We start from the raw sequence: 14,106 nt of genomic DNA, 5'->3' as shown, positions 1-14,106 counted from the left end.
TCCTTTCATTTCTTCTTTGGGCATGGTGATTCCCACACCTGCAATTCTATTTATGTCCTCCTTTCTTTTCCCAGCTCTACCTATTAGCTGACTTCCTAGTGGTACCAGAAGCATGATTTCACTTTGGGTCTGGGAGTTTGGGGGAAAATGAAAAATAGGTTTAGATATTTTCTGGGATAAGTGGAAATCCTGTCTATGTCATGGAGGGATGGCCATACAGAGTAATCCAGTAGTCAATAAAGACATACAGAATCGGGCCGGGCACAGTGGCTTATGCCTGTAATCCCAGCACTTTGGGAGGTCGAGGCGGTAGGATCGCTTAAACCCAGGAGTTCAAAACAAGCCTGGTCAACATAGTGAGACTCTGTCTTTACAAAAGAAAAATGAAAAATCAGCTGGGTGTGGTGGTGCTCTTCTGTAGTCCCACCTACTAGGGAGGCTGAGGTAGGAATTCAAGGCTGCAGTGAACCATGATTGCACTGCACTCAGCCTAGGTAACAGAGTGAGACCCTGTCTCAAAAAAAAAAAAAAAAAAAAAAAAAGACATACAGAATTGTATTAAGGAGAGTAATCCTGGTCAGATTCAAAGTTCTGGAGTGTAAAAGCTCCGAAGTTCCTTTTTATTACAGGCTACCCACCTTTCTGTTCTGAGACCCCTCAAGAGACATACAAGAAGGTGATGAACTGGAAAGAAACTTTGACTTTTCCTCCGGAAGTTCCCATCTCTGAGAAGGCCAAGGATCTAATTTTGAGGTATTAGAGAACATCCCTCCACCTTCTTTCTCAGCTTTTTATATGAATAATTCCATTTTTTTTTAAACTTGTTATCTCCTGAATCTGCTTTCTATTTCCTCCTGTTCCTCTCTTTAAACGAATAAAAAGGCTGTGCATGGTGGCTCACGCCTATAATCCCAGCATTTTGGGAGGCTGAGGCAGGGGGATCACTTGAGCCCAGGAATTTGAGACTGGCCTGGACAACACAGCAAAACCCCACCTCTAAAAAAATAAATTGGCTGAGCATGGTGGAACCTGTGGTCCCAGCTACTTGGGAGGCTGAGATGGGAGGATCACTTGAGCCCAGGAAGTTGAAGCTGCAGTGAGCCTTGATTGTGCCACTGCACTCCAGCCTGGGTGACAGAGTGAGACCTTGTCTCAAAAAAAAAAAGTTTTTCTTTTTCTAAAGAGACTGCTTGAGGTGTGCTGAAAGGCCTCTGTCTTTTCCAGATTCTGCTGTGAATGGGAACATAGAATTGGAGCTCCTGGAGTTGAGGAAATAAAAAGTAACTCTTTTTTTGAAGGCGTTGACTGGGAACATATCAGGTATATCCATATAAACACTTTCAAAGTGATTTCAGAAAGTCTCTAGTTTACTTAATAATAATTTGGAAGGACCATCATTGGCAAGCCAAGTAAGGGAAGAGAGCTTTCTTAGAGATTTAGGATCTTTTCCTGATTTTCATTCGTGGTGATTGGGCGTTGTGTTTTTTGTCAGCCATGTGACATGGAATATATTGAATCTAGCAGTTATTTACAAAGTGAAGTGAACTTTGTTTTTTGTGGTGGAGGGAGCATCTAGGAAGTGTATTACCCTTTACCTAGAACTCAGCAACCTCTTAGGGCCCACCAGCGGGCCTGTTCCTGCCCACAGGGTGGAAGGTATCACTGGAACATAGAGAAGGGAGAAAGGAGTGGAGGAAAGATTGGAGGGGTGGAAGTGGAGAGGGAAAGGGGAGAGTGAAAATTTTTATGGTGGGGGTTGTAGACTACGGCCAACAGCCATGAGAGCCTAGACCACCTGCTGTAGTCCAGACCTTCTCATTCAGCAGTCATTGGTTATTAAATAGAAGGTGAAGAAGTTTTCATTTATTTTATAATTGTGTTCTTATGTGCTGCTTGTAATTTTTTACCTTTGCCACTTTTTTAGCTATCCTACTCGTTGGCACCTCCAGTAGAGGAAGGGCAGAGCCCTACACAAGGGGACATTTAGAGGCTCAGTTTCCCTCTTTAGTAGACAGGACAGGCCATTGGGGGAGTTGCACTAACTTCAAGTTTTAGTTATTCTTGTCTTTCTTTCTAGCTGTGAATGATTGAGTTTTTTTTTAAATCATAATTTACTTTGTTTGGGTACAGTCAGTTGGCTTGGTTGGTCAGTTTTTGTAAGTTTTTCAGAGAAAGTAAATGCTGCCTGCCAGTGAAGAGTCTTCTCATGTCAGACCAGGGGTCTTTTTTGGAGAAAGACTTGAGTGGTATGATCCATATGATTACTAACTTAGTAATTTTTGGCATGTGTATTCTTGGCAGAGAGAGACCTGCTGCAATATCTATTGAAATCAAAAGCATTGATGATACTTCAAACTTCGATGAGTTTCCAGAATCTGATATACTTAAGCCAACAGGTAACACCACCAGCATTGTCTCCTGCTGCCTTATAAGCACATTATTTACCCCCAATTTTGGGATGATGTTTGCAAGTCAGGGTAGTGAACATGGAGAGGAACTTCAGTTCTTCAGGTTCTTTGTAAGTACTTTTCCAGTTCTAATGCTAGGTAGTGGTGAAACCTTGGTGAATGGAAAATGAATATCAGCTCCCATGTTTAGACTGCTCAACTGGGTAAGTTACAAAAATCTGTTCCTTTGTTATTTACTAAGTGTTAGGTAATCTGAAATGATAGGAATGGGAAAATATAACATTAAAAAATTTGTGGAGAAATACAAGATTTAAAGAACATGAGCAAGACAATGTAGAAAATTCATTGAGTGAGGCCAGGCACGGTGGCTCATGCCTGAAATCCCAGCACTTTGGGAGGCCGAGGTGGGCAGATCACGAGGTCAAGAGATCGAGACTATCCTGGCCAACATGGTGAAACCTCATCTCTACTAAAAATACAAAAATTAGCTGGGTGTGGTGGTGCATGCCTGTAGTATCAGCTTCTTGACAGGCTGAGGCAGGAGAATCGCTTGAACCCAGGAGGCAGAAGTTGCAGTGAGCCGAGATCGTGCCACTGCACTCCAACCTGGCGACAGAGCGAGACTCTGTCTCAAAAAAAAAAAAAAAGAGTATTCATAGAGTGAAAAATAAGCTTTGCCAAATAGAAACTGGTATGTTCTTCAGAGCGCCGTCTTCAGCACCGTGAGTAGTCCTTTGGAGGTAAAGCAGTGAATCAACTCTCACATCTATTTCTTTCCCAGTGGCCACAAGTAATCACCCTGAGACTGACTACAAGAACAAAGACTGGGTCTTCATCAATTACACGTACAAGCGCTTTGAGGGCCTGACTGCAAGGGGGGCAATACCTTCCTACATGAAAGCAGCAAAATAATTCTCTTGCCATGGAATCCTACATGGAACAGAGTTCTTTGTGCAACATCATGCTTTTCCTCTCACACTCTTGAAGAGCTTCCAAGAAGTTGATGGAACCCACCAGTATGTCATAGTAAAGTCTCCTGAAATGTGATAGTAAGAGGATTTTCTTCCATAATGCATCTGAAAAACTGTAAACAAAGACAACCATTTCTACTGCATCGGCCATAAACAGCTATCCTGCTTCTTTCGAAGCATCATGAGCCAATTTGGTAGATGTTTTAAAAACAACTTGAGTTTTCCTACGTTCATCAGAATGAAGGGAAAAAACAGCCATCATCCAACATTATTGAGATTGTCTTATATAGTCATCGAATATCAGCCAATTCCTGTGACACGCTCTCTGCCAAGCCCACCAAGTATTTCCTTTATAGCTAAAAGTTCCATAGTACTAAGGAAATAAAGCAATAAAGACAGTCTCAGCAGCCAGGATTCTGGCTGAAGGAAATGATCCACCACCCTGAGGGTGGTGATGGTAGTTTCTACCCATACCTCAGCCTCAGGCGAGTGGCTTATAGCCTCCATTCATGGTGCACTTTATTTATGGTACTAAGATAAAGACTGTCAATCCATTGATTTATCTCCTCCCTGTCCCCCATCTAAAATATCCATGCTGCTTTTCTGAGTGTTACCAGCTTGATCCATTGTTGCTCTTAGAAGGCCCAGAAAGTCTTTGGGCATTGCCAAGGAATCCCGGATTATATGGAAAACCCTCACTTTCTCTTCACGGCTGTACCAGAAAATCCCTAAGACAGATGTTGCCGTGGACCAGCAATACCTGCACGTGCTGCAAACGGGAACTCAGTTTATTCCTGGGAACTTAATAAAGAGAGCCCAGGCCTAGGCAGGAGGCCTGGAACCCTCTTGGCTAAGGTGCTTTTCCTGTTCCTGCAAGGTCTCCAGAACCTCTTTGGAAATGGTAAAGGAACCAGCCCAATAGAAGTAGAGCCAGCTGACAAGTCCTTGTTAAAGCTCACTCCTTAGTCCTTGGCGCAACCATGTTTTGTCTTCTCTCTTGGTATTTCTTCTCTCTCAACTTTAAGTAGCCATTTTGCCTTGGAATCATGATTACAATTTTTTCCTTTGCAGATGCCTTCCTGGGGGATACTCCTCCCCACCCTAAAGGGTCGCCTGCAACTTAGGCGGATTGGGTCTCTCTGCTGTGGCGTTCTCTCATGAGAGACCCTCTGAATTGTATAGCACAAAGTGCCTTCTGTTTCACAGCTGCCACCACCTTTAGAGGAATTTTGTCAGAAAAATGTGGAGGCTCCATATTAATGTATTATTTTTTAAAACGTTTTGATAACTCTTAAAGCATCATTTGCACCTGTGTGGGAACTTCGCCTGCTGCAGAGCATTGTGGCCGAGCTGCAGCTGGGAGCCTGCTTTCTGCCAGTAATGAGGTTGTGAAGATCAGTTTTGAAAGGAAAGTATGTCCTAGCTTAGCCATTCAGAAGAGAAAAATGGAATATCAGAGTTACGGTTGTCAGTGAAACTGCTTTGGGTTTTAACCTCTTAGAGGAAGAAAAAAGGTTAGGGAAGTCTCAACTCTGGATGAAGGTGATGTGTTTGCCTCTCAGTCTTTCATTCATAGCCTGCTAGTGAAAAGGAAGTAAATGAGATTCTTTTGTGTAACTTTGTAGTCTCTTTGTATTACCAAATAGTTGGGGTGTTGACTCCTGTGTGTTTTGCAAGAATGTGTAGTAAGCCTGGGTAAAGAGAAGTAACTGCAGTGTTGGGAGAGTCTTTGTGTGGGGGAGTGGCAGGGGATGATTTGTTTTAGGGGAAAATGCCCACATTTTAACTTTTAAACTTATGAATAAACTGTGTGAAAACAGTAGTGGAAATATGTGATGTGATTTATTAAACTGATAAGAACAGATACTGCATTTGATCTTAGCAAAAAGGCCAAGAAGGGATTGTGATGTGATTTAAAGCAAATAGTGGCATATAACTTAGAGGCAGAGTGCTGGTGGCTGCTTTTAACTAACCCCTTTGTCCACAAACCATTAGAACGCCTAATTTCAAGTGTTAATTTCAAAACTGTATCACCATCTTCATGCAAAGTGCTTTTCCATCTCAGGGAAGCTGGGACTGACTTTTGTTCTTAGGGAGCTAGTCTCCTGAATCACTGTGCATATGAAGAGACTTCTCTTGCCCCGACTGCATGTGCTTCTTCCACCCACCTCAGTGTTGCAGGGCAGTGGGCCCTCCCCTCACAGTAAGGCCAAGGGCATATCCTGACAAAAGTGCTGTCATCTTGTGGACCTTTTGTACAGCCCTTTACAGCCTAGCCCCATTTTTTCCCAGCCTGCAGTCAACCAGGAATCTCATGAGCTCATAAGATGGAAATGTTGGCCAGGTGCGGTGGCTCATACCTGTAATTCTAGGACTTTGGGAGGCCGAGGCAGGGGGATCACAAGGTCAGAAAATCTAGACCATCTTGGCTAACACAGTGAAATCCCGTCTCTACTAAAAATACAAAAATTAGCTGGGCATGGTGGCACGAGCCTGTAGTCTCAGCTACTCAGGAGGCTGAGGCAGGAGAATCGCTTGAACCCGGGAGGCAGAGGTTGCAGTGAGCTGAGATCGTGTCATTGCACTCCAGCCTGGGTGACAGAGCGGGACTCTGTCTCAAAAAAAGAAAAAAAAAAAAAAAAGGAATTGTTCAGCCCTGTGTCCATCAGAGCAGGGTTCTGTCTCTGAGATGTTGTGTACTGGAGGAGTCCCATATGCCCCACTTATTAGCCCCTTTCTGGGTAGGGAAAAGCACCTCAAGGAGTCAAGAAGGGAGGGGCAAAGACCAACTAGAGTAGAAACTGCAGGCAGAGAAAGCTAAATGCAGCCAAAATGGGTAATGTCTTTCTAAGGCTTATGAATCCTAAGAAACATGTTGGGCAACACTGGCTCAGTGTTGATCCTGTTCACAGAAATTCTGTTTCCTACTCTCATTGGGGGAGTGAGAAAATAATATGTAACTATTGCATACTAAAGTGAAACCAAAATCATATCATTCGGTCTCCCAGTTCAGGAGTGCATCACCATTTTCTTCAGTACCTGTTTCTTTTTAGTTGGCTTGGTTGATTGGCATTTATTTCATACTCCCCTCCCCTGCATCTCAATTACCCAGGCTGCTTTTCTGAGTGTTGATGGGTGGTTACCAGCTTAATCCATTGTTGCCCTTAGAATTACTTTCAAAGGGCTGGGTATGATGGCTCACGCTTTAATCCCGGCACTTTGGGAGGCTGAAGTGAGTGAATCGCTTGAGCCCAGTTAGTTAAAGACCAATCTGGGCAACATGGCGAAACCCTGCCTCTACCAAAAATACAAAAAATTAGTGTGGTGGCACGTGTCTGTGGTCCCGGCTGCTCAGGAGTCTGAGGTGGGAGAATCACTTGAGCCTAGGAGGTGGAGGTTGCAATGAGCTGAGATCGTGCCATCATTGCACTCCAGCCTGGGTGACAGAGTGAGACTGCCTCAAAAAAAACAAAAGGTCAGAAGTAAGATTCACATGAGTTGCTTCAGGATTAATACTCAGGTTCTGCAAAACAGATTGCCAATTTGAAAACTCATCTATATGGCCTAATAGGAGTCCCCCTCTGCCCTCAGTAGGTAATGCTCTGTCAGACTTACTTCCTTGGAAAGCACTTTTTTAGATCGCCTTGTCCTGGTTCTCCTTGGCTTCTGTGTAATCCAAGTGGTGTTTTTAATTGAATTCAGAAGGATTCAGTGAATGATATTTTCTTTCCTACAGAGCATATTTCTCTGGAATGATCCATCAAAGCCAACACTGACAAAAACGGCCTCCGTGATGCTTTTTCACGCGCGTTTTCAGAGATAAGACACTTTGCCCAAGCAACATTCAAGCGTCTGTGACGTACAGAGCTCAGTTCCAGGCAGTCTGGTGAGGCAACAGGGAGCTCACCGTGGTTCTGAATTGCAGATCAGTTTGAAAGAATTCCCTCCAAGTGGCTTAATGGAATGTAGCATCACCTTATTTATATTAGTGTTGATGTGACAGTGATGACAAGCCAACCCAGAGTTCTGAGTAGCTTAGTGAAGCATCCTAGAGATGTTTTTATTTAGGCAGCAGTGATTTAGCAGAAGGAAAACAAGTGAGCAGTCCAGGGTTTTGTAGGCTGGTCATTATGCTCCTGTGTTGTGGTGGAGGCATGGATCTATGAATAGGTATTACTTTTGTGAAGAGCATAAGGAATACTCTGCAGTCACTTTTACTTTGTTTCTCACTTCTCCACTTTAATTCATGCTCATCTGGTCTCTGCCCCATGTGTGAAATGTTAGTATTAATTATCTGCTGTGTAAAACATGCTTGTATTTGTTATCACTCCTCTAGTCACTGGTGTTCTGCCATATCCATTGGGTTCCCTTCAGTCCTCATCTTGATCTGCTGCATTCAGTTAACCTTTAAAACAAACTCTCCTTCCATCTCCCTGACTTCCTTACTAGTTCCACAACACTTAAATGTTGGTGCTGGTGCCTTTGCCGTCTTCAGTCATGTGATCTCTTGGTGATCTCCATACTGTGGCTTCAACTACCACCTTGGCAGTGAAGTCCTCAGAGACCCACCTACTTTTGTTTTTTTTAAGACGGAGTCTCACTCTGTCACCCAGGCTGGAGTGCAGTGGCACAGTCTTGGCTCACTGCAGCCTCCGCCTCACAGGTTCAAGTGGTTCTTCTGCCTCAGCCTCCCCAGTACCTGGGACTATAGGCATGTGCCACCACGCCTGGCTAATTTTTGTATTTTTAGGAGAGAGAGGGTTTTGCCATCTTGGCCAGGCTGGTCTTGAACTCCTGACCTCAAGTGATCCACCCGTTTGGCCTCCCAAAGTGCTGGGATTACAGGCATGAGCCACCGCGCCCAGCTCAACATCTTCATTTCTAATTTTACTTTCTGCTAAAAAAAAAAAAAACAGACACTCAAATGATAATATTTTATTATAGAAAAAGCATCCCAAATACAGGATTTCGTAAACACTGGTAGGTGAACAAGTGCAATTTTAAAAGTAAATACAACGTAAAGAGGCAAAACCTACAAGCATTTTGCCTTCAGAAGAAAATGTAATGTGTTCCTGCACTAGTGATCCCACCCAGAACACAAATATGGCTCCGTCTCCCATGAAGGCATCAGATTTGCTTTCTGAGCTCAGTATACCCATTTCAACAATTGCAAAGTGATGGCGAGAAGTGGCATTGAATACATTACTACAAACCCTTGACTTAAAATGTTGAGACAGGGTCTTGCTCTGCCATCCAGGCTGGAGTGCAGTGGCGTCATCATGTCTCACTGCAGCCTCATCCTCCTGAGCTCAAGGAGTCATCCTGCCTCAGCCTCTTGAGTAGCTGGGACTACAGCCATGTCCATGCCTGGCTATTTTTTTATTTTTTATGTTGCCCAGTCCAGTCTCAAACTCCTGACCTCAAGTGATCCTCCCACCTTGGCCTCCCAAAGTGCTGGGATTACCGGCATGAGCCACTGCACCCAGCCAAAACCTTTTTTTTTTCTTTCTTTTTTGAGAGAGTGTCTTGCTCTGTTGCCCAGGCTGGAGTGCAGTGGCACGATCTTGGCTTGCTGCAACCTCCACCTCCCGGGTTCAAGCAATTCTCCTGCCTCAGCCTCCCAAGTAGCTGGAACTACAGGCACTCGCCACCACACCCAGCTGATTTTTTTGTATTTTTAGTAGACACGGGGTTTCACTGTGTTGGCCAGGCTGGTCTCAAACTCCTGACCTTAAGTGATTTGCCGACCTTGGCCTCCCAAAGTGCTGGGATTACAGTCGTGAGCCACCAGGCCTGGCCAAAAACCCTTGCTTTTTAACTTCAGAACACTCAAATGTTAACAATACATTATAAGCCTTTCCAGGGCTTAGGGGAAACCATTAGATGATCTGACTCACTTTAACACTGTCATCTTGCCCACCCTCCAACTTCTCAGTGGCAAATGTTTCCTCATCGAAACAGCATGGTATGATGCAGATGCAAACTCAAGATTCTAAACTTCAGATTCGGGTTAATCTCGGCTTGCCGATTACTCTGGCTAAAACCATTTTCTTATGAAAATGTTTCTCTGTCAACAGCCTGGCTTGCTTTATTTAGGCACTTAGAAGAAAACACCAAACCCAAGTTCCACCTTTTTACAGTTAGAAATGCCTCTTACCCATCTGACCAGTAACCAACTATGAAGGGGGTGACCTCAACCCAGCCCTTGTTTCTGTAAGGACTGAGAAGTCCTGCTTTTGCAGAATGGCCTGCCCCTGGGAATGGAGCAGGCATGGGTGAGCTCCAGGTGGAGGGTGATGGGAGGGGCATAAACATAAACCTTCCTCTCCACCAGAAGGAACCTGTGATCCCAGCTTTTCCTTCAGTCACCACCACCTCGTGACACTAGAAAGCCTACCGTCAAAGATTTCCAGCTTACTCAAACCCCACAGGTTGGGGTTAAATGCATGTTAACCTAATTTGGGGGAAAAAAGACCTCAATCTGGAAAGCCTGAGCAAAGTAAAGGGTTACACAGAATAGTGTCAAGTATATGCCATACTTCATACCTGATATTTTCCCTAAGCAAGAACTAGTTTTCATTTTTAAGTGTGTGTTGTGGCATGTTTACACTTAAATGTTAACAATACCTAAGCTGTAAAACAGAAGTTATACATACTTATCATGGAATATACAAACACTAGGTAATTCAAATTTCCTTTGTAATGGCATGAAAGTCTACTGAGAAGCAGAAAGGAAGCACCATTTAACAATTATCTGGGCTAGTCAACTGGTAGTGGGTATAAATGTACTGGTAAGGTCAAGGCCAAACCTGACCTCAAATATGAGCCAATTAGTTTCATAGAAATAAAATTGCCTTCTAGCTACACATAATCCTAACCCTTAATCTAGGCCATTGGCTTTGCAAATGGATGCCAATAGTCATCTGGTGGGGGATAGCTCAATTTAACCACTTACTACATCCTAGAGAAGAACGGTATTAATTTCCACAGTGATGCCAGTCACATGTAGAGAACATAAGAACACTTCTTCAGCCCTGGAAAGAGCTTTCAATATCTACCCGGCTTTTATCTTTGGATGATTATGACTAGGTCATTACATGGAATTGAGTAGCCTCTCCTGCACAGGATGAGCATCCCAAATCCAAAAATCCAAAATCTGAAGTGCTCCAAAATCTTATTTTTTTTGAGTGCCGACATGATGTTCAAAAGCCTTTCAGATTTCGGGTACTTAACTGTTAAGTATTCCAAAATCTGAAACCTGAAACCTTTCTGGTCCCAAGCATTTTGGATAAGAGATACTCAACCTGTATTCCAGTCAGCTTCTACCACAAACTGGGAGATAATCCCAAAATACTTATATCTGGCTCTGGACTCTAAATTTAGCCGTACTATTAATAGCCATGAAGAAGAGGAAGGAAGATGGTTCAGCACTGTGGGGCCTGAGGAGGGTGATCTGGGTGATCATGCACTGATAATAGAGCTGATAGATCAAATAAAATGACTGGGCTTAATTTCCATTCAACTCACCCTTCCTTTAGGGATGACATTAGTATAATTTTCTTACCCAATGTGTGAGCAGCTATTAGGCTATTTCAAGAACCAAAATACACTGATATCCAAAAATCCCATGGTATGAAAAGATACAGAAAAACCCTGCTAGGACAGCGACTGTGCAGATGATGCTTCCCACCCAGCTTCACTCCATACACCCCATGCTGGCACTCTTACAAGTCTTTCTGTTGAGAAACTGAGCAATTGTGAGCAATTTCTGTCCTCATCTTAAAAGCCTTTAAGCCATATCTAAGGTCTCCTAGCCACATCCACAGCAATGTGCTGCTCCAGAGTGTTAAGACCTATGGTTTCACACCAGATTCCAAGCCAGGATAACCCAATTGGCCTGATTTGGAGGTTCTTCTACTTGTGTTGTGAGTTTCATTCCAAATGAATCATCCATTTGTTTTTAGACTCCAAAACCTTGAAGCTAAAAAGGTGTCATCAACATTGTTATTCCATTATCCTTCCTGCCAAAGAATCTGTGGTTTTGAATTGTTCACTGCGTTAATGAGACGCAAATCTGAATTTAACCTCTTAGGAATTTCCTTTTGGACATTCTGCACGAGACCCTAGTTCTTTCCAGATGCAATTTGGGTGCAGAGGCCACCAAGAATGGCATCTTCATTAACCTCTAATGAGCATCTGATTGGTGCCTGTTTTTAAAAGTTAGAGATTGTCACCTTTTAAGTTTGGTCCCTTTGCTACTAAGCAGTTTGCCTGGTAGAAAACAAAACAAAAACAAAACCCAAGAACAGAGTATAAAGGATAAGGACTGCTTTGCTAAACACGAGGCAACAGTCTTGACTTCCTTTCCTGCTTTTGCCGTTACACAAAGACTCAGTGAACAGCACCAGACCGAAATTTTTCAAGTTACCAGGGCTGCTGCAAAGATGGTAGCTAATTTGAGTACTTCTTCATCCCCTGCCAGAGGCACAGACTTACTGAAAAGGACACATGTTAATTATGGGAGAAAGGAAAAGGATAGGGGAGAAGCATGTCTCCTACTCAGGGTGACACAAATCATGAGGGAGGGCTGGCTGCAGGCATCCTGGGTGAGATGGGCTCCCACAAGGGGTAGACCCACAGCTGGCCCTAATCCTGAAAGTCGTTAGAAGCCATCTGAGAAAGTGGGGCATTTAGCCGGTCAAGTTCATCCACTTGGGGTGGGTGATGCATTAATATTTCATGGTCCTCCAAGACATCATCTCCAGCAGCTACCAGATTCGTGAGGGATTTGCTTCGAACACACTGGAAATCCACATGGCGACTCTTCCCTTCTTCCTTTTCCCATGACATCTGGATGAAGGGGCGTTGTACGTAATTATAGATGACTTCAGACCGGCCACCAGGCCTTCTCTTAATTTTTTCTTTACAGGTAGGGTAACCTGCAACAGAAAAAGGCCATTCTCATGACTAACACATTGTGCTCACTCTGCTGTCCTACTTTCTCCTTTGTAACCACATCAGTTTTCTCCCAAAATCACAGCACAGAAAATATGTGGAAAGTGACCAGTCCCTGCCCCATGCTCTCCCAGCCCCAGTCACCTACATGTTCACTTCTTTTTAGTCAGATAGTAGGTCTTGTCCCTAGAAGGAACTAATCTGAGAAGTAACAAGAATTCTATCCCTTCTAATGGAAAGGAGAGAAGCCTCTAACTAGTTCAGGAGCCTGTTGTTGCTGGCAACAATACTATAGAACAAAAATCCTGCCAAGGCATGGCTACCCTAGTCCTCTTAATTCTGTTGCTTAGAGGGCATACTATATAAGAATAGTTAAGGAAATGTGGAATGTTTAGCCTAAAGAAAAAACAAAGATGCTGCCTAAAATATGTGAAAGTCTGTCACATGGAAATGGGAAAAATAGTCAAAGTAGCTTCAAAGGCTATTAACTAGAAGGCATGCAGGAGAGGGAGGCCGTTATCTATTAAATATGTATGGCATAATGTTCTAATGGTAAAACAGTTTGATGGGTTGTTCTGGGAAATGCACCTAACAGACAAGTGAAAGACCGAGTAGGAGGAGATTTAATAATCTCAAAAATGTCTTCCAAGGCTGGGCACTGTGGCTCACACCTGTAATTCTAGCACTTTGGGAGGCCAAGGCGGGAGGATCACTTGAGTCCAGGAGTTCAGAACCAGTCTGGGCCAGAGGGAGATCTCATCTCTTAGAAAAAAGATTAAAAATAATAATAATGGAGCACAGTGGTGCGTGCCTGTGGTCTCTGCTACACGGGAGGCTGACCAGTTGAGCCCAGGAAGGCAAGAATGCAGTGGGCCATGATTGTGTCACTGTACTCCAGTGTGAGCAGAAGAGTGAGTGAGACCCTGTCTCTTAAAAAAAAAAAGTCTTCCAACTTTAAATTCAACTTAAGTCAGACACAATGAAGCTCTGACGGGTTCTGTTGGCAGAAATGAGGCAACAAGAGTAGCAAAGCACAAGAGTAAAACAAAGGTCCACATAGGAAGTCAGGCATGGTGGTTCACACCTGTAATCCCAGCACTTTGGGAGGCCGAGGCAGGCGGATCACGAGATCAGAAGATCGAGACCATCCTGGCTAACATGGTGAAACCCCATCTCTACTAAAAATACAAAAAAATTAGCCAGGCGTGGTGGCGAGTGCCTATAGTCCCAGCTACTCAGGAGGCTGAGGCAGAAGGATCGCGTGCATCAAGGAGGCAGAGCTTGCAGTGACCCGAGATGGTGCCACTGCACTCCAGCTGGGCGACAGAGTGAGACTCCATCTCAAAAAAAAAAAAAAAAAAAAAAAAAAAAGATCCACATAAGGGAGACCAGATGACTTTAGCACTCTCCAGGAATCAGTCTCTTGAGAGCCTTCCATGGGGACCACAGGTTGGGAGCCACTGCTCAAGATCATTCAAAGTAGTTCTGTTAATATATTCAGACATTCCTCAAAAGTATGGAATAATCTTTCTTTTTTTTTTTTAGACGAAGTTTAACTCTCGTTGCCTAGGCTGGAGTGCAATGGCACAATCTCAGCTCCCTGCAACCTTTGTCTCTCGGGTTCAAGTGATTCTCCTGCCTCAGCCTCCTGAGTAGCTGGGATTACAGGCATGTGCCACCATACAAAAATACAAGTTTTATATTTTTAGTAGAGATGGGGTTTCTCCATGTTGGTCAGGCTGGTCTCAAACTCCTGACCTCAAGTGATCCGC

General features: G+C 43.8%; 2 protein-coding genes and 1 pseudogene across 7 annotated transcripts in view; 1 reads left to right on the top strand and 2 right to left on the bottom strand.

The window, feature by feature from the left end:
• The window catches only part of STK38 (serine/threonine kinase 38), a 53,264-nt gene extending 48,063 nt beyond the window's left edge, over positions 1-5,201 (top strand). For 2 of the 3 annotated variants that reach the window (XM_010389690.2, XM_030929035.1), the window contains 4 exons: positions 630-753; positions 1,225-1,320; positions 2,302-2,396; positions 3,190-5,201. In XM_010389690.2, the coding sequence (XP_010387992.1) occupies positions 630-753; positions 1,225-1,320; positions 2,302-2,396; positions 3,190-3,320 (446 nt within the window). In that variant the 3' untranslated portion in view covers positions 3,321-5,201. The remainder of the gene's footprint in view (positions 1-629; positions 754-1,224; positions 1,321-2,301; positions 2,397-3,189) is intronic. The other variant, XM_010389692.2, reaches the window with a different exon arrangement.
• LOC115897243 lies at positions 5,146-5,281 on the bottom strand (annotated as a pseudogene).
• Positions 5,282-10,061: 4,780 nt separating this feature from the next.
• The window catches only part of KCTD20 (potassium channel tetramerization domain containing 20), a 57,213-nt gene continuing 53,168 nt past the window's right edge, over positions 10,062-14,106 (bottom strand). For all 4 annotated transcript variants that reach the window (XM_030929031.1, XM_010389689.2, XM_030929032.1 and 1 more), the window contains one exon: positions 10,062-12,318. In XM_030929031.1, the coding sequence (XP_030784891.1) occupies positions 12,026-12,318 (293 nt within the window). In that variant the 3' untranslated portion in view covers positions 10,062-12,025. The remainder of the gene's footprint in view (positions 12,319-14,106) is intronic.

Source organism: Rhinopithecus roxellana, chromosome 4 (assembly GCF_007565055.1).
Source record: "Rhinopithecus roxellana isolate Shanxi Qingling chromosome 4, ASM756505v1, whole genome shotgun sequence".
Lineage (NCBI taxonomy): Eukaryota > Metazoa > Chordata > Mammalia > Primates > Cercopithecidae > Rhinopithecus > Rhinopithecus roxellana.
The sequence above is the reverse complement of the archived record's forward strand: the minus strand, read 5'-3'. Positions and strand labels throughout refer to the sequence as shown.